This window comes from Alternaria alternata, assembly GCF_001642055.1.
Source record: "Alternaria alternata strain SRC1lrK2f unplaced genomic scaffold CC77scaffold_16, whole genome shotgun sequence".
In the NCBI taxonomy this organism is placed as follows: domain Eukaryota; kingdom Fungi; phylum Ascomycota; class Dothideomycetes; order Pleosporales; family Pleosporaceae; genus Alternaria; species Alternaria alternata.
The window spans coordinates 423,595-439,499 of record NW_017306205.1 but is presented as its reverse complement, the minus strand read 5'-3'; the positions used below and the strand labels follow the sequence as shown (position 1 = coordinate 439,499).

Genomic DNA, 15,905 nt, shown 5'->3' with positions numbered 1-15,905 from the left:
GAGTAGGTGCGAACAGGCAGGGCCAGCCGCGGCACGCTAATAAGCGAGTCGCTCCTGCCAGAGCCTAAGATTCATCTCCAACACCAACAACTGCGAGCCTCAACCGCAACCAAGACGTCGACCATCACTACGAGCAACTGCACCATGTCTGACGAACGCCGTCCCCGATCGCGCTTCGACAGCGACGATGGCGAGCGCCCTGCACGCTCGCGCTTCGATACAGACCGTCGCTCTAGGTCGCCGTCGCGAAGGGAGTCCGAGTCGCATCGCGCCCGTAGCCCTGTCGCCCGTGAAGGCACAGACAGCCCTGCATCGTCCAACTTCAAGAACGACGCTGCTGCGAGGGCGGCGGCTGCGGCTGCCAGGATCAACGCGCAGATTCAGGCGAAGAAGGGCATCCAGCATGTCGACGTGCCACCTATTCGCTCTGTATGTCCACTCTACCCATCCATATGCGGCCGTCGCTGACAGACTCCAGGCCGCTACTCCTCCAGTCGCCAAGTCGCCTGCCTCCAACTCCGCAGCGGCCATAAACAACGAGACGTACCAGCAGGATGGTGACTACATCAAAGACATTGAGATCAATGATCTCCGTAACCGCTATACACTGACCAAAGGAGCTACACAAAAGAGGGTAAATAACTGTTTTTGCTGTCCACTGATCGTCTAGGATCATGCCTTCTTCATGCTCTGCAGCGCTACGCCTCTGGTGACCGTGTTGCGGGGCTGAAGTTGGTCCCTGTTTGCGCATCTCTCTATGAGAGTCAGAGCTTACTTGATCTTCTAGCGCCCCACCCATCTATCAAATGCTAACCTCCATGTGCCATCTAGATCAAAGACGAGACTGGCGCCGGTACGCATATCCCGATTACAATCATTAACCCTTTAGAATACCTGCTTATACATGCAAGATGTAACCACTCGCGGAGAATACTACCCTGACAAGAACATGGCAACTGCTACTGTACGTGAGCAAGTCACACATTCATGGGCTATGCTAATCTCGCAACAGAACCCGCCGCTGTACCTCCGTATTACTAGCACCTCCAAAGAAGGCCTGGACAAGGCTGTAGAAATGATCGAGGAGATGATGAAAGAAGACCTTCCTAACCTGGTAGACGAACGTCGCTTCCGTCGTAGGGAGCCCGAGAACTTTGAGCGCGATGAGTTTGGTCGAGTACGATATCCTTGTCAACTCAGCAAACATGTTGCTAACTGTTTCTAGCGCAAGTGGCCCGAAGAGAAGATCTCTGTAGGTCTCGAGCCCATTAGCGGCTTTAACTTGCGCGCACAGGTTGTCGGTCGCGGTGGCGATAACGTCAAATTCATCCAGCAGGAGACAAGCTGCAAGGTCCAGATCAAGGGTCGCGGTTCTGGTTTCATGGAACCAAACAGCGGCCAGGAGAGCGACGAGCCCATGTATCTCCACATCGCGTTCGTACACTGGTGCCAATTCCCTTGTTCGCACTGCTGACAGATTTTAGTGGACCTCGTCCTGAAGGTGTAGCTCAAGCGAAGCAGCTTTGTGAAGAGCTCCTCGAGAAGGTAAAATCGGATTACCACGCGTACAAGGAGCGCCCACCACCCAACCGTTACGGCGACCGAGATGGCTATGGTGGCGGACGACCCGGATACGGTGACCGTGGTGACCGCGATCGCAGCCAGAGCTACGGATATGGTGGAGGAAGCGGCGGGGGCGGTGGCTACGGCGGTGGTGGCTACGGCAGTCAGGGAGGTCACAACGGTTACGGCGCACAAGAGACTATCATGTCCCCTGCTGCTGCTACACCGACCGCTGATACCAACCAACAAGCCTTTGACGCGAATGCTGCACAAGCATGGATTGCTTACTACCAGCAAAACCCAGAGGCTGACCCTTATGCTGCGTATGGTGGGTATGCGGCGTATCTCGCACTTCAGCAACAGCAGTACGCTGCGTACTACGGCCAGACTGGTGCTCAGACTGGTTATGGACAGACACAGTCTCCAGCTCCCGGTGCTGGCGCGGCTGCACCACCTCCGCCACCACCTTCAGAACCTGCTTCTGGCTATGGCTCTGCTCCGCCGCCGCCTCCACCAGCTGCATCGCCCTCCAACTACGGAGCGGTCCCCCCACCTCCTGGCTTGTAAGTGTGGAGCAACGACTATGATCTCGCGCTTACGACAGCCTTTCAACTTGACTTGATTGATTCAACCTAGTTCGATTTGCCTTTGCGTATTGACTCACAGTGTGGTGGATTTGGTTGCAAGAGTTCCTCTATCGCTTCGGCGCGTTTAGTTTCGTCATTGTTTGATACGCGCACGGAGCACCGTCTTGGGCACGGTAATAGTCTGCCGATTTGGAGTTGGCACTTTATGCAGGATACCGATGCCATTGCTTTAGTATACAGCTTTAAAATGGTTCAGCTTCGTATCATACCATGTACTTTTGGTGATGACTTTGACGTGTGGCTTGATTGGTCGAAGTAGCAGGGGTCGGTCGTTGGTTCCCCATGCCCGGCTCGCGTGCGTTGACCTAGTCTTGGTGTCCATGCCTCGGAGCGAAGTCGCTCGGAATCGTCGCTCGGAGCATTTGAAAATGATGATTCGTACACGCCACAGACAAACTACAGGATGCGGTCGAATATACTTCGCGCCGGCCAAGCAGCCAACTGCAGAGTGAGTGTTCTTGTGTGCAATTGGCAATTCAAGCAGCCTTGAAACTCGATGCGACTTTTGTAGTCATCGCCGTCGCATTTCTTCACTGGACGTACAAGTGGCACAGAACGCTGACAGAACTCCAAAGCCTCACCTACTCTCCTCTCTGCGCCAATCGTCCTTCCAAGCGCGAAGATGTCTAGCCACGAGCCACGACCCGCCCACTGCCCGTAATGTCGACCTCGCCTCCCGCACCCCACCCTACGCCAAGTTGCTCTCTCGCCTTGAAGAAGTACGGCGCGTACTGGGATCTTCACGACAATTGACTTTGGCCGAGAAGATTCTCTACTCGCATCTTGAGAGTCCGGAGGAGTCGCTTATGAACAACACAAATGGTGGAAGGAACATCAGAGGTCAGGCAAACTTGAAATTGAAGCCGGACCGCGTTGCTATGCAGGATGCCAGTGCCCAGATGGCTTTGTTGCAGTTCATGAGCTGCGGGCTGCCGAGCACGGCGGTCCCTGCTAGTATACATTGTGAGTAGCCCTTGCGAATGAAACATCGTCTAGGCACATACTGACCAAATATATAAGGCGACCACATGATAGTAGTCAGTAGCACCCTCGAGGCCGTACAAGATATACCATGAGCACCTCGCTGATCAGACTTCACAGGGAGAAAAAGGTGCTGACACCGACCTTCCACAATCGATTGCGGGTAACAAGGAGGTCTTCGATTTCCTCGAGTCGGCAGCGAAGAAATACGGAATTGAATTCTGGCCACCAGGCGCTGGTATCATCCATCAGTCTGTGCTGGAGAACTACAGTGCCCCTGGCTTGATGATCTTGGGCACAGACAGCCACTCCCCGAATGCTGGAGGTTTGGGATCAATCACAATCGGTGTCGGTGGTGCGGACGCAGTGGACGCCCTAGTGGATGCGCCATGGGAGCTCAAGGCACCTAAAATTCTGGGTGTGAAGCTCACTGGAGAACTCAGCGGATGGGCTTCCCCGAAGGACGTAATCTTGAAGTTAGCTGGCGAGCTGACCGTCCGGGTATGTGGTTTTGAGTAAAGCGAGATATTCCAGGCTAATGTATGCTTAGGGTGGCACTGGTTTCATCATTGAGTACTTCGGACCTGGTGTGCAGTCTTTGAGCTGCACTGGTATGGCGACTATTTGGTAAGGCTCGTATATAAGCTCCACGCGCATCATAAGTTCTAACACATTATAGCAACATGGGTGCCGAAGTCGGCGCAACTACCTCGCTCTTCCCCTTCTCTCCTGCACACATCCCCTATCTCCAAGCCACACATCGAGGACCGATCGCTGAGGCTGCTCAAAAGATTGCCAATTCACCAATGCAGCAGAACCTCCTCCGTCCCGATGCGGAAGCCGCTTACGACAAGGTTATTGAGATTAACCTCTCAGAACTTGAACCACACATCAACGGACCATTTACTCCTGATCTATCAACACCTCTTTCGAAGTTCAAGTCAGTAGTGGAAGAGAAGGGGTGGCCACAAACCTTCGGCGCTGGTCTCATTGGTAGCTGCACGAACAGCTCTTACCAGGACATGACCCGATCAGAAGAGATCGTGAAGCAGGCATTGGCAGCTGGCCTTAAGCCCAAGGCGGATTTCTTCATTACCCCTGGCAGCGAACAAATCCGTGCAACGTTGGAACGGGATGAAACCCTCCAGACGTTCACTGAAGCTGGAGGTACTGTGCTGGCGAACGCTTGCGGGTAAGTTTGTCAATATACCTCGATGGACTTCCAGTGCTAACAACCTTAACGTCCTTGCATTGGACAATGGAAGCGTACCGACGACGTAAAGAACGGCGAATCCAACGCTATCTTGACCTCATACAACCGCAACTTCCCCGGTCGTAATGACGGCAACCGAGCAACAATGAACTTTCTGGCTTCTCCTGAGCTCATCACCGCTATGTCGTACTCTGGCTCCACGACCTTCAACCCAATGACTGATTCTATACCGACGCCAGACGGCAAGCCTTTCAAGTTCACGCCACCAAAGGGCTCTGACCTCCCCTCTGCCGGTTTTGCAGACGGTAATCCTGACTTCATGCCTACACCGGGTGTCCCAGACCCTAGCGTAGATGTTATTGTCTCACCCACCTCTACCCGCCTGGCGCTCCTGGATCCGTTCCCAGCATTCCCTGACTCCGACTTCACAGGCCTAAAGGTACTGTACAAGGTCAAGGGACAATGCACAACAGACACCATTTCGGCTGCTGGACCATGGCTCAAGTACAAGGGCCATCTGCCCAACATCTCTGAGAACACACTTATCGGCGCTGTCAACGCGCAGACAGATGAAGTCAACGTCGCCTACGACTTAGATGGCAAAACATCAGGGATCCCAGAACTAGCAAAGAGGTGGCGCGATCAGGGCATCGAATGGCTCGTCGTAGCAGAGCACAACTACGGTGAAGGCTCTGCACGTGAACATGCTGCCTTGCAACCCCGGTACCTTGGTGGTCGTGTCATCCTCGCCAAATCCTTCGCCCGTATCCACGAGACCAACCTCAAGAAGCAGGGTATCGTCCCTCTGACTTTCGCCAACGAAGCCGACTACGATGCGTTCGAAGCTTGCGACGAAGTCGCCACAAGGGGATTGTTGGACGTACTGAAGAGCGGTGGTAAGGGCGAGGTTGAGCTTGTCCTCAAGAAGAAGGATGGTAGCGAGAAGGTTGTCAAGACCAAGCACACTCTGTCGCAAGATCAGTGTGGCTTTGTGCTTGCTGGTAGCGCACTGAACCTTCTGGCCAGAAAGGGTAGGGAGATGAAGGAGGAAGTCACTCGGAGTGCCGAGCTAACTGACTGAGTCGTGTGCAATAAGTTTGGATGTGTAAAAGTGAGCATGTAAATGGCGCTATTGGTGTCACGGCGCATAGACAATCCTAGCAACAACAACCTTTATTTCAAGTCAGATGTACTATCCTTGATGAATGACTTGCGAAGTGTGATAGATGACGGGCTCCTGCGAAGCTTTAATGTTCTTATATGCCTCCCCACCAAGCAAAAACTCATGTCTAGCAAACCTCACCAGTCCACTCACTCCATCGCTTCTTACACAAGAAGCATGCAACCAACAACACATTGAGAGCATGACGCAAAAAAAGGCAAAAAAGCATCTCGGGCGGGGCTCGAACCCGCAGCCTTTGGATTAACCATGGATACAGTTAGTAGAAGTCCAACGCGCTACCATTGCGCCACCGAGACCGTCAAGCGGAAATAGAGACTTCTGGCAAATTTCTCAAAATTGATCGATTATATACCACTCGTGTTGTGCTTAGAAGCACCATGTAGATGGTCATCAAGTTCGGTTGAGTGAAGTTTCCATGCGAAGGCTGCCACGTCACACGCCAAGTGGGGTGTGCAGACATGGTTCTCCTTGTCCGATTCAGGCATGTTGTACCGAAGCAAAACCAACGTGTGTGCGATGTTAGCACGACCAAGCTTACTTCGTCGCTACTCATGGTTCTAACATCGGTATAATTCCTTGAGCTTCAAGGTAATCATTACGCATATCCTTTTATACGCTTCTAGCACCACGATACAGTATGTCCTAGTGCTCGGCGAATCATCAGCTGAGCTCGCACGCATTATAGGTATTCTAGTCTGCTTAGTCTAGTCGCCATGAGCTCGCGGTTGATGGGAAGGTCAAGCAACTGGTATCAAGACTCCCCAATCTTCTGAACCATCTCTAACAAGACCTCATCCGTCAGTTCTAACCTAGTTTCATCGTCACCCTTCTTCCGCTTCCACACCTCCTGAAGCTGTAGGCGGTTTGACTCCCAACTAACCCATGCAGCAGCTTGTAAGAAACAGTCTGTGATATCATCCAGCTTCTTGAGTTGACCTTGTGTGGGAAGTGTATCTGTTGAGACTCTTTTAGCTTTCTTAGGCTTTCTTGACTCTAGTGGTCCGCACAGCGCTTCACGGGTAGCTTCGGCGCCTGGCGTTATGCTGAACATTATGCTTGGTATCGAATCGCGTGTTACAGATGCTGTGGAAGCAGGTGTTGAAGTGAGCCATGAGCGAAGGAGAGCGATCTTGGCTTGTTTCTCTGCCTTGGTTCGACTGGGCTTCTTTTTTGCAACTGACTTGTCTCCTTCCTCTCCGCTTCCCGCTTCTAGACCATCCCTGGATCTATCGGTCTTCTCGTCCATTTCCGGAGAGTTCCTAGTCGCCCGAGTGAGCCAGTATTGTCCCACACGTTTCGGATCTGCACTGAAGACCTCGTACACATTTCCTGTACCCAATGCTTCAGCTCCCCCATTCAGCCGCTCTGCATTCATAGTTTGCAGTACCGCCCACAACATGCCTTCTAAGGTGTTGACGCGGAGAGTCCACTGTTGCACTGCACTGCTACCGCCAGATCTCCACCTCTGCTTTTCTATCAAGATGATATCTGGTGACCCTGTCAGAATGGTGTTCCTGAGCAATCCATACGCTGTCTTGGACAAAGCATCCACAGAGTATGGGTCTGACTCTTCATCAGCACTCGCCGTATCTTGCTCTGTAGTTGTAACTTCTGATCGTTCGTGAATGTCATCATGTGTGGCTTTAGTAAGATTGATCTTCTCCCATCTAAGAATCTCCATTCCCGCATCTAGGCTATTCGTGAACGGATAGGAAACTTCTGCCTCACAGAACGCCAGATTCTTGATTCCCATATCGATGCTCATGATGCGGAATTTCTTGCTTGCGGACTCTAATGTTCTCCATGGTGATTGGCTGTCAGGAAGTCGAGGCTTTCCGATAACGCGTTGGAAACGCTCTTGGAGTACTGCCTTTGTTCCTGATGATGGTGCGCCGATATGTACGAGTAGTGATTGCAGCGCTTTCGCCGTTATAGCGCGGGATTTTGGTGCCATTGGCACTGACAGCCTTTTGTCGGCGTTCCAGGGATTGAGCAATTCAGATGGTCCCCAGAAAGGTATTCCATTGACTTAGGCGTACGGAGACAGAGAAAAGCGTACTAGGCATCGTAAACCGTGATGCGTTGATAGAAATATGCAAGATGAGCAGCGAAGACCGAACAAATGTAGTCATAGTATCATATCCTGGACTTCATCGTGTGAGGATGTGTTGGCGGAGAAAGTTCGTAGGTGGAAAGATGGGAAAAAAGTCGCAGTAGACATGTCTTGATTTAGCGTGGAGCGTATCCACGTGACGCGGTCACTGAAACTACAAACTTCAAGTTCAAATACAAGTTTGTTGTGTCAAGAGAAATGTGTCTTATTCTTCCGGGGATATCATATCGTTATCATATTCCTAACACTCATGCGCTCAATGCAGCATAAGCCTCCATCTTCCTAAAGCTAGTACCAAACTCGGTCCCCATACACTACGAAATGACCCATCTCTTTTCCTCGGCTACCCTTCGCAGATGAGATCAAAGTCTGGGAAGTCTGGATCAGGCCCGATATTTGTACTCGCAACTGCACTATTAAAGTCCTTGACTTGCGCGTTCTTCTGCGCATCGTTGCACTTATCTATCAAGAATGTTAGCTATGCTTGCGCTCTTCACAGTCGACTTCCTCCCAAGTCTTAGAAACGGAAGAAAAAGCTTGACTCACTTTTCTGCTCGTCACAGTCGTTCACGCTCAGACCGCTGCCATCCTGCCTCTTCTTCCCCTTCTTCCCCTTGTCGCCACCTCCTCCACTCTTGTTTGCAGTATCACTACACCCTTTAAATTGATTATCGCAACTTCTCTGTGCCGCAGTATCGAAACTGGTAAACGTATCCCCGTCGACTTGGAACGGACGTTCTTTGTCTCCAGAATTTGTGATGGCGGATGCACGCGTCCCACCAAGGTTGCCGTCGAAGGTCTGCAAGTTGGACAGTTGACGAAGGAAGAGTTGATGGCGGGGTACCAAGGACATTTCCCAGTCTGAGGAGATGAGAGCGGGTTGTGGAGATGCGTGGGAAAGGGCGGGGAGTGCGAGGTGGATCAGAGCAAGGAGAGCTGTGGGGAGAAACATGATTGCGTACTAATCGTTCCCGGTTGAGAAGTATGCTTGAGGATGATGTGCCGGGCGTGGTTCCTGTCCGTCGAGAAGACTGCCGGACGTGAATCTCGCCGTTAATGAATCCTGCCTAGACGGAACGATTGCGGTGCTCAATGATATAGCCGGGCGTAAAAGTTATCGGTAATGATTCTTGCCGGTACTCGAAAATGTCGGTGTTTAAAGATGTTGCTGTGCGTGAGAGAGGACGGTACTGATTATCGCTAGGCGTGAAAAATGTCGTACGTAAATCCTCCTTAATTCCAGAATCGGTAAATATCCTATTAGAGTATATCGGCACTGCCTGTATATACAAAGAACTAATCGCAGCCAAATGAGTGTGAATATCGAACAGTGTTCACGGAGAAACCCAGAGTAAAAGACCAAATCCCAGCCTCAAAACACCCACTGGGGTCAACTGCATCTAAGTAACGCCAAACCCCTCCATCTCCGAAGCGCCGAACATGCATTTCTCATGCCAAACGAGTTTGGGGCCCAGCGGTCACAAAGCTTGTTTAGGAAGCATCGTGGTGGTTGCTGCGACAGTGCTGAAACACGACCATGGCCAAACCCCTGGACACGCATGACATGCGCACACGTAGACATTCGAAGGGAAGAACAACACCCTGTATGAGAATAAAGGAGCGCATGAGAGTAATGATGTAATAGATGAATGATTTTGACAATCTGATCGAATTCGCTATGGGGGGTATGACTATGCTAAAACAACAAAAGAAGGCAAGAAAGACATGCCACGCTCGATTACAACAAGTTAAACAGGTGAACGAAGCAAGTGCGACGACACTGACAGGACGAAAAAAATAATGCTTGGACGAAAGTGGCCAGCTATCTCTTCCTGAATTGATGGTATACGTCTAATTTACATGTGTGCAATCTTGTACAGACTGACCACGATGCGACGGTATACACTAATCTGCATCGCGAATCAGCACCTGTGATGTACCATACTCACGCAAACCATATTCAGTAATAAAAGCACCACCTCCAGATCCGACTGTTAAAGCCGTGTTTGCGCCGTATGTACAAGCTCCATATTGCTCTCGTCTCTCAAAATCGTTTCCAGTTCAGACAAATTCCGCAGATAGTCGTTGGTATCATAACGGACCCTCGCAACAGGCCTATGTACTTTTTGCGGGCTGCGCTTCGCCTAGAAGTTAGCAGCCGCATTGGGGCGTCCTCCAGGGTTGTGGTATTGCTCGAGGTTCGACTGGAAGGGCGACGATCCAGTGCCGTTCTGTGGCTTGTCACCAAGGGCTGAGCCAGTGCCGGCCATGAGGTCATCGTCGTCTTCGTGGACACGCGCTTGACGCTTCTTCATGCGCCAGAAGACGAGAGCAATACCACCGAGGAGGAGGGCACCGCCTACACCACCGACAACGCCTCCAATGACCTTCTTGTTGGAATCGCTGATGCCACCGCCATTGTCGCTGTCGCCTGCCTGTGCAGTAGGTGGGTCTGTGACAACGGCTTGCCCAGTGGTGGCAAGGGAAGTGCTGGTGCCTGTCGAGGTTGCGGTGGTTACTTGGCCATTCTCGAGAGTCGAGGTGACGGTCCTGGTGTACTCTGAAAGGGAAGTTGAAACGAGAGGTGTAGTCCTGACAACCGCTGTTGTCCTTAAGGAAGAGCTGGCCTCCCGGGTAGGGGTTGCTGAGTTACCAGCGCTCCCGCCACCACCGGTAGCACTTGTGCCTTCTGCAGACGTTCGGGTGTTGTCGTTGTTATTGTTGCTATTGTTGTTGTTATTGTTGTTACCGCCATCGGTAGTTGGTGTTGCTGCAGGAGTCGAAGCCGGAGGAGCGTCAGATGTGGGGTCATCGGAAGGTGCTGGATTGTTCGTGGTTGAAGGTTCTGGCTGAGGAGTCGCTGACGTCGCTGGTGGCGCGGCTGACGATGTGGCAGGAGGGGCGGCGGATGAAGCTGGCGGTGCAGCTGATGACGTTGCGGCAGCGGCAGATGCTGAAGAGGCGCCGGTGCCTTCGGCGTCTTGCCTCTTGCCCTGGTGGATGTACTGATTGATGCCGTCCATGTGAAGATCCTCCAGCGTAAAGGCCGACGATGCGACAGTGAGGACAAAAACCGACAGCCAGGCCTTGGGCAACATGTTGTGCGGGTTGTTGAAGGAAACAGGCAGAGAGTGGTAACTGGTTTTTACTCTGGAGCTGACGCGCGTTTCACGAACAGGCGATTAGTTGTATTAAGGGGGGGCGATACGGGTGAAAGGCGCGTAGGCTCCTGTAGTTATGTGTATGTATATATCAAGCGAATAAACGAGGGCACGAATGTGAAGTGACAATAGAAGACTGAGCGAGTGTCGAACCGGAAGCCGGTGGATGTGCTTGCTAAGGTGACGAGGAGAAAGTGGAGCGACGAGTGATCACGTCTACACCCAAATTTAGGTCCGGAGAGCGCACTAAGCCGGACCCGACGCCCTGCAGCGCACTCAGCCGCCCACAAGGGTTCTAGAGCTTTGACAGACGGACCCTCTAAAACGGCCAGCAACAGACGAGTCATTTCCCCTTCGAAGACTTTGCATAATCAATCATGTTGACGGTGAGTAGTCTGAGCATGCAGTGGCTCCATGGCTTTGGCGCGTGAATAGCAGTGTTGCGTGTCCTTGTATAAGCCACCGCCTTCAGTCTTGTGCCACGCTTCACAAGAGTTCAACACCCTACAGTGCAAGCCAAGCGCATTCCGTAAACATGTCGACAACCAATTGTTCGAGTGCAAACATTCTTCATAGAAAGCCTCGCGGGCGCGCCTCGGGTTTTAAAACAAACCATGGCAGTGCGCATCGCAAAGTCTAGGCAGTCCAGGAAAACCCCGAATGAAAAATGTGCATCCTCAACAGAAACGCCAGCAATTTGCCATAGGCATACATGACCCCGAATCCCGTACTACAGCACTACTAGCCCACTGCTGCTTTTTGACCCTTCCCTCGTCTTCAGCCTGGTCGCATGGTGCCTTACAAAATCACCAAATACCATTCGTCAACAATCTTTCCAATCTGCTACTTCGGTTCCCGTCTCCACTCCCTAAGAGGCTACCTCGGCTGGACTGGTCTGCTTCCGGCATTCCCTCCGTCTGGACCTGCGTCATATCGTCAAGCCTTGCTGCACGATTTCCTGCACGCCCTTGTAACAGAAGAAAACTATTATTGCGTCTATTTGTATAGGTCGCACGACGCGCTGTGTGGGCAAATACCGTAACGCACCATGCTCGCTGCAGTCATGTCTCATCACAGTCTGCCGCTGACTACTCACGAGGCGCTGTCGGGTGTCTTCGGCTCAATCTCGTTAGCTTCATGGATCTTCCTGTTGGTGAGTAACAATTGATACAACCTCGTTGTCCTCATCTCCCTAAACATGGGTGGCTTTCGCCATGTATCTCTGATACTGCCTGTGCTATTCATGGAACCGCAACTAGATCTTCGGGCACGCGACACCATACATCACCGTACTCTAATCTAACCACCAACTGCAGGTCCCACAACTAATTGAAAACTACAAATCTGGCTCTGCAGATGGCATCTCCCTCGCCTTCCTCGCCGTCTGGTTCATTGGCGACGTGACGAACCTCGCGGGGGCTCTCTGGGCCGGTCTCGTCCCTACCGTCATCGCCCTCGCCGTCTACTTCTGCTTCGCAGACCTCGTCCTCATCTCGCAATGCGTTTACTACAACATGAAAAACTCGCGCCGTGGCGATCGCAAGACTTCCACGCAGTCTACCAATAGCATCGAGGCGCCTTTGCTCGGTCGCCGCGACAGCAGCAACATTGGCTTGCCTGGCAGTCACAGGCGCGATTCTGCTGCGAGCCGCAGGCGCCGCGCAAGCTCTCTCCCTACAATCCCCGATGTCGGTGACGGTGCCAGTGAGTGGGTAAAGAACGCGTTGAGCATCGTGGGAGTCTGTGTTGTCGGCGCAGCGGGATGGGCTATCGCGTGGAAGACTGGTGTTTGGGTCCCGCAACCCCAGCACAACACCGAGGATGCCTCGGACAACCCGGTCGGCGCAATGATCTTGGGATACGCGAGCGCAGTGGCTTATCTTGGGGCGCGCATCCCTCAAATCATCAAGAACCAGCGGGAGAGGTCTTGCGAAGGCTTGTCGCTGCTCTTCTTCATGTTGAGTTTGCTGGGCAATGCTACCTATGGCGCAGGAGTAAGTCCACCCACGTTGTTACTCATAGCTAGAAATACCAGACTAACATCACACAGATTATCTTCCATTCGCAGGAAAAGGACTACATACTCACCAACCTCCCTTGGCTCATCGGCTCTCTCGGTACAATGGTCGAAGATGTGACTATCTTCGTCCAATTCCGCGTTTTCGGTAACGGCGAGGCATCTTCTGCCCTTGAGGCTTGATGCGTTCTGCTGCGTCTATAAACGATCATTCGTGTCTTACGGTTGGCGTTGTTGCATCTACCGCTGGATGACGGTATGATCTACTAAAAAGTTTGTGTGTGTACGTACTTGCATCATCAGTCTTGGATACCCAGTACAAAAAAAAGAGACCTGTGTTTGAGCGCCATTGGCGAGGTAATGTTGTATCATGAAGCTAGATTTTGTTCACCAATCTAAAGGATTAATTACATCCCATAGTTAGTCGTCACGACGTTGCGCATCATAAAGTTCATGCAGAATGATACATTGATGTGCTGAAGACAGAACCTTGACAGACTCCCCATGGGGTATATCTCACCCCTAAGCAGTCTATAAGCGCCAGAAGAGACATGAAATAAGATCCATAGCTTCTACCATATAAGCCCCGTTCCATAATGCCGAAAGAACTGTCTACTTAGCATGGCTGTACTTTTGCTCGTGAACACCGATGGCACTGTGATATGTTAGTCTTGCATCTAGCACAACATGAAGAGGGAAACTCACCGTCCAGAAGGATCCGTCTGGTTGCTCCAGGTAGGTGTCCATCGCATAACAGTATCGGCACAGTAGCTGGGGAAGTGCTCGTCAAACATGCATCTGTACCAGTATGCCTCCTTAGTATCGGGGATGTCGTTACCCCACTCCTTCTTTGGGTTCTTCATCATCTCGTCGGTGACGTGTAGCTCGGCGTTGTCCTTGAGCGCATCGATCCATCCGTAGCCTACACCGTCAGAGAACTGCTCCTTTTGTCTCCAGAGGATCTTCTCGGGAAGGTAAGGCTGCGTCTCTGGCTCGTCGGTTGTGTCGAAAGCTTTGCGTAGGATGTACTTTTCAATACGGCCGGCTTCGCGATCGATAATCTTGTCCTGAGGATCGATGTTCATTGCTGTGTTAAGGAAGTCCTTGTCGAGGAAGGGCACACGCGCCTCAACACCCCAAGCAGATGTTGACTTGTTGGCGCGAAGACAGTCTGCGAGATGAAGGTTCTTGACACGGCGGATACATTCTTGGTGGAAAGCAGCCTTGTCAGGCGCGTTGTGGAAGTAGAGGTATCCACCAAAGATTTCGTCACTGCCTTCTCCTGAAAGAACCATCTTGACTCCCATAGCCTTGATCTTTCTGCTGAGAAGGAACATGGGTGTTGAGGCGCGGATAGTTGTTACATCGAAAGTCTCAAGGTGGAAGATGACATCTGTAAGTGCGTTGAGTCCGTCTTCGATAGTGAAGGTGAATGTGTGGTGCTTGGTTCCGAGGAAGTTGGCCACTTCCTGCGCAGCGATACCATCGGGAGAGTTGGGCAAGCCGATAGAGAAGGAGTTGAGCTGTCCTAGGAGCAGATCTGTCTGAAGCTCGTTGGAGTCATCGATACCGACAAGTTGGTTCTGCTGTTCGCTGGCGTTGCCAGTCGATGCAGCAGCCTTCTTTCTTGTCGCCTCGTTCAACCGCAGAGTTTCCCGCTGAGCGATCGAAGCCACCAAACTTGAGTCAAGACCACCAGAGAGAAGTACACCAAAGGGAACCTCCGCCATCATGCGTTTCCGCACCGATCGCTCCAATGATTGCCTCAGCTCCTTGTAGTCTACAGGTTTTGTAGGAATGTTCTCGGGCTCGACGAGCCACTTGGGGTCGTAGTATCGTGTGAGCGAGTCTGTCTTCGAGTCGTAGACATGACCGGGAGGGAAGGAGATGATGTTGTCGCAGACGGGATGTAAGCACTTCAGCTCAGAAGCGAAGAACACGGCGCCTGGTGTAGTGCTCGATCGACCCATGTAGAAGGTAGTGATGCCAATGGGGTCGCGTGCTGCGATCACACGATCTTGAGCCTTGTCGTGAAGGACCCATGAGAACATGCCGTCGAGTTTTCGGGGAGCGTCGATGTCATGTTCAAGATACTGCCGCCAGTCAGCCTCTCTCCGCCGTAAAACATGTTCCAGGTCTTACCAGAGGAATGATAACCTCGCAATCTGAGTGTGTCTTGAAGTTGTATGGGTTCTTGAGGGACTTGCGGAGAATTCGGTGGTTGTAGATCTCGCCGTTGACAGCCAGAGAGACGGTTCCCTCATCGTTGACGAGCGGCTGAGCGCCAGAGTCTAATCCGCGTAAGCTTCCGTCAAAAGCAACGATTTCTGTGTGACTCCTTACCGACGCCGACAATGCTCAAGCGCTCGTGTACCAGAACTATTCGTATTTAGTACTGTATATGCCTAGAGGCTCTTACAGTCACTCACTGGTGTCGTTCGCAACCCAGTTACCAGCTGCAAAGTGTCAGTCATCATGTACTTGATCGCACAGAGAGTCATCATGATGCTTACACCAATCTGGACCTCGGTGGCTTGTCGATCAGTCAGCATAGAAGTCCTTGTGGTGAATTTGGCTAACTGAAGGTTTAGGCGGATTTACACACCGGACACTGCGCGCAGTTAGTCAATTGGAAACTCTCACGGCTTATGGGGGGTAGACTTACGCCTTGCCCATTTTCAGGGCAGTCGGCTTGAACTTTTGCACATCGGGGTGCCTGTGGGGAAGTTAGTCATGTATCAACATAGTCGCAAACACCTGGTGTTGAAGCAATGCAACGTCTGGAGGGGCAATTGCGGGCGCAGGACGGGTGTAGCATACCTGTAGCAGGCGAAGATACCACACATCTTTACTGCTGGATTGATTTGGAAGGGGAGGGAAGGCAATGTCAGAGCGAAGAGGGGAGATCAGGGACAGCCTTTATCGTGGCTAGAAATTGTTATAGAGTCATATCGCCCGCCCGAAGTCGCCGCAGGCCAGCTTGTGCCCCACATTTTCACTGCCAACCCCGAGCGCGTTCAGACCGCG

At 52.0% G+C, this 15,905-nt stretch overlaps 9 protein-coding genes and 1 non-coding gene across 10 annotated transcripts; 4 read left to right on the top strand and 6 right to left on the bottom strand.

Moving 5' to 3' along the window:
* The first annotated feature begins 27 nt into the window (after nt 1-27).
* CC77DRAFT_218532 (hypothetical protein) lies at nt 28-945 on the top strand. Its single transcript, XM_018530704.1, has one exon. It carries the CDS (start codon nt 188-190, stop codon nt 668-670), a length of 483 nt encoding a protein of 160 aa, XP_018383663.1. The 5' UTR covers nt 28-187; the 3' UTR covers nt 671-945.
* CC77DRAFT_218551 (eukaryotic type KH-domain (KH-domain type I)) lies at nt 788-2,372 on the top strand. Its single transcript, XM_018530705.1, has 3 exons — nt 788-1,177; nt 1,226-1,434; nt 1,485-2,372. The coding sequence occupies exons 1-3, from the start codon at nt 905-907 to the stop codon at nt 2,128-2,130; spliced, it is 1,128 nt and encodes a 375-aa protein (XP_018383662.1). The 5' UTR covers nt 788-904; the 3' UTR covers nt 2,131-2,372.
* Nucleotides 2,373-2,540: 168 nt separating this feature from the next.
* CC77DRAFT_967632 (mitochondrial aconitate hydratase-like protein) lies at nt 2,541-5,591 on the top strand. Its single transcript, XM_018535757.1, has 7 exons — nt 2,541-2,658; nt 2,786-3,173; nt 3,231-3,247; nt 3,312-3,692; nt 3,742-3,818; nt 3,871-4,383; nt 4,435-5,591. The coding sequence occupies exons 1-7, from the start codon at nt 2,614-2,616 to the stop codon at nt 5,483-5,485; spliced, it is 2,472 nt and encodes an 823-aa protein (XP_018383661.1). The 5' UTR covers nt 2,541-2,613; the 3' UTR covers nt 5,486-5,591.
* On the bottom strand, nt 5,541-5,850 carry CC77DRAFT_218717 (hypothetical protein). The gene has a single exon (XM_018530706.1). It carries the CDS (start codon nt 5,768-5,770, stop codon nt 5,597-5,599), a length of 174 nt encoding a protein of 57 aa, XP_018383660.1. The 5' UTR covers nt 5,771-5,850; the 3' UTR covers nt 5,541-5,596.
* CC77DRAFT_t66 lies at nt 5,793-5,883 on the bottom strand. The gene has a single exon. It is a non-coding gene; the product is annotated as a tRNA-Arg (tRNA).
* A 310-nt stretch (nt 5,884-6,193) lies between these two features.
* Nucleotides 6,194-7,772, bottom strand: CC77DRAFT_993718 (ribonuclease H-like protein). Its single transcript, XM_018536421.1, has one exon. The coding sequence runs from the start codon at nt 7,539-7,541 to the stop codon at nt 6,339-6,341; it is 1,203 nt and encodes a 400-aa protein (XP_018383659.1). The 5' UTR covers nt 7,542-7,772; the 3' UTR covers nt 6,194-6,338.
* A 242-nt stretch (nt 7,773-8,014) lies between these two features.
* On the bottom strand, nt 8,015-8,871 carry CC77DRAFT_218272 (hypothetical protein). The gene is made up of 2 exons (XM_018530703.1): nt 8,247-8,871; nt 8,015-8,162 (listed from the first exon to the last, which is right to left on the bottom strand). Exons 1-2 carry the CDS (start codon nt 8,650-8,652, stop codon nt 8,044-8,046), a joined length of 525 nt encoding a protein of 174 aa, XP_018383658.1. The 5' UTR covers nt 8,653-8,871; the 3' UTR covers nt 8,015-8,043.
* Nucleotides 8,872-9,513: 642 nt separating this feature from the next.
* Nucleotides 9,514-10,798, bottom strand: CC77DRAFT_1074083 (hypothetical protein; the record flags this gene model as incomplete). Its single annotated transcript, XM_018529203.1, has 2 exons — nt 9,514-10,358; nt 10,398-10,798. The coding sequence occupies 2 exons, from the start codon at nt 10,796-10,798 to the stop codon at nt 9,845-9,847; spliced, it is 915 nt and encodes a 304-aa protein (XP_018383657.1). The 3' UTR covers nt 9,514-9,844.
* Nucleotides 10,799-11,509: 711 nt separating this feature from the next.
* CC77DRAFT_1022449 (PQ-loop-domain-containing protein) lies at nt 11,510-13,468 on the top strand. Its single transcript, XM_018525470.1, has 3 exons — nt 11,510-12,014; nt 12,178-12,855; nt 12,912-13,468. The coding sequence occupies exons 1-3, from the start codon at nt 11,925-11,927 to the stop codon at nt 13,059-13,061; spliced, it is 918 nt and encodes a 305-aa protein (XP_018383656.1). The 5' UTR covers nt 11,510-11,924; the 3' UTR covers nt 13,062-13,468.
* On the bottom strand, nt 13,299-15,731 carry CC77DRAFT_1022447 (glutamine-hydrolyzing asparagine synthase). The gene is made up of 9 exons (XM_018525469.1): nt 15,699-15,731; nt 15,544-15,594; nt 15,484-15,489; nt 15,392-15,411; nt 15,308-15,334; nt 15,222-15,257; nt 15,021-15,169; nt 13,584-14,971; nt 13,299-13,533 (listed from the first exon to the last, which is right to left on the bottom strand). Exons 1-9 carry the CDS (start codon nt 15,722-15,724, stop codon nt 13,491-13,493), a joined length of 1,746 nt encoding a protein of 581 aa, XP_018383655.1. The 5' UTR covers nt 15,725-15,731; the 3' UTR covers nt 13,299-13,490.
* Nucleotides 15,732-15,905: the final 174 nt, after the last annotated feature.

Excerpts from the sequence above, each read along its gene's own strand:
- CC77DRAFT_218532 (XM_018530704.1), top strand. The coding sequence starts at position 188 with ATGGCGAGCGCCCTGCACGCTCGCGCTTCGATACAGACCGTCGCTCTA.
- CC77DRAFT_218551 (XM_018530705.1), top strand. The coding sequence starts at position 905 with ATGCAAGATGTAACCACTCGCGGAGAATACTACCCTGACAAGAACATG. Across the intron at positions 1,178-1,225 it reads AGCGCGATGAGTTTGGTCGA|CGCAAGTGGCCCGAAGAGAA; the intron begins GTACGATATCCT and ends AACTGTTTCTAG. Across the intron at positions 1,435-1,484 it reads CCCATGTATCTCCACATCGC|TGGACCTCGTCCTGAAGGTG; the intron begins GTTCGTACACTG and ends GACAGATTTTAG.
- CC77DRAFT_967632 (XM_018535757.1), top strand. The coding sequence starts at position 2,614 with ATGCGGTCGAATATACTTCGCGCCGGCCAAGCAGCCAACTGCAGA. Across the intron at positions 3,693-3,741 it reads CTGGCGAGCTGACCGTCCGG|GGTGGCACTGGTTTCATCAT; the intron begins GTATGTGGTTTT and ends ATGTATGCTTAG. Across the intron at positions 4,384-4,434 it reads GTGCTGGCGAACGCTTGCGG|TCCTTGCATTGGACAATGGA; the intron begins GTAAGTTTGTCA and ends ACAACCTTAACG.
- CC77DRAFT_218717 (XM_018530706.1), bottom strand. The coding sequence starts at position 5,770 with ATGCTCTCAATGTGTTGTTGGTTGCATGCTTCTTGTGTAAGAAGCGAT.
- CC77DRAFT_993718 (XM_018536421.1), bottom strand. The coding sequence starts at position 7,541 with ATGGCACCAAAATCCCGCGCTATAACGGCGAAAGCGCTGCAATCACTA.
- CC77DRAFT_218272 (XM_018530703.1), bottom strand. The coding sequence starts at position 8,652 with ATGTTTCTCCCCACAGCTCTCCTTGCTCTGATCCACCTCGCACTCCCC. Across the intron at positions 8,163-8,246 it reads CGACTGTGACGAGCAGAAAA|ATAAGTGCAACGATGCGCAG; the intron begins GTGAGTCAAGCT and ends CATTCTTGATAG.
- CC77DRAFT_1022449 (XM_018525470.1), top strand. The coding sequence starts at position 11,925 with ATGTCTCATCACAGTCTGCCGCTGACTACTCACGAGGCGCTGTCGGGT. Across the intron at positions 12,015-12,177 it reads CTTCATGGATCTTCCTGTTG|GTCCCACAACTAATTGAAAA; the intron begins GTGAGTAACAAT and ends CACCAACTGCAG. Across the intron at positions 12,856-12,911 it reads ATGCTACCTATGGCGCAGGA|ATTATCTTCCATTCGCAGGA; the intron begins GTAAGTCCACCC and ends AACATCACACAG.
- CC77DRAFT_1022447 (XM_018525469.1), bottom strand. The coding sequence starts at position 15,724 with ATGTGTGGTATCTTCGCCTGCTACAG. Across the intron at positions 15,258-15,307 it reads CTGGGTTGCGAACGACACCA|TTCTGGTACACGAGCGCTTG; the intron begins GTGAGTGACTGT and ends AAATACGAATAG. Across the intron at positions 14,972-15,020 it reads GCGAGGTTATCATTCCTCTG|TATCTTGAACATGACATCGA; the intron begins GTAAGACCTGGA and ends GACTGGCGGCAG.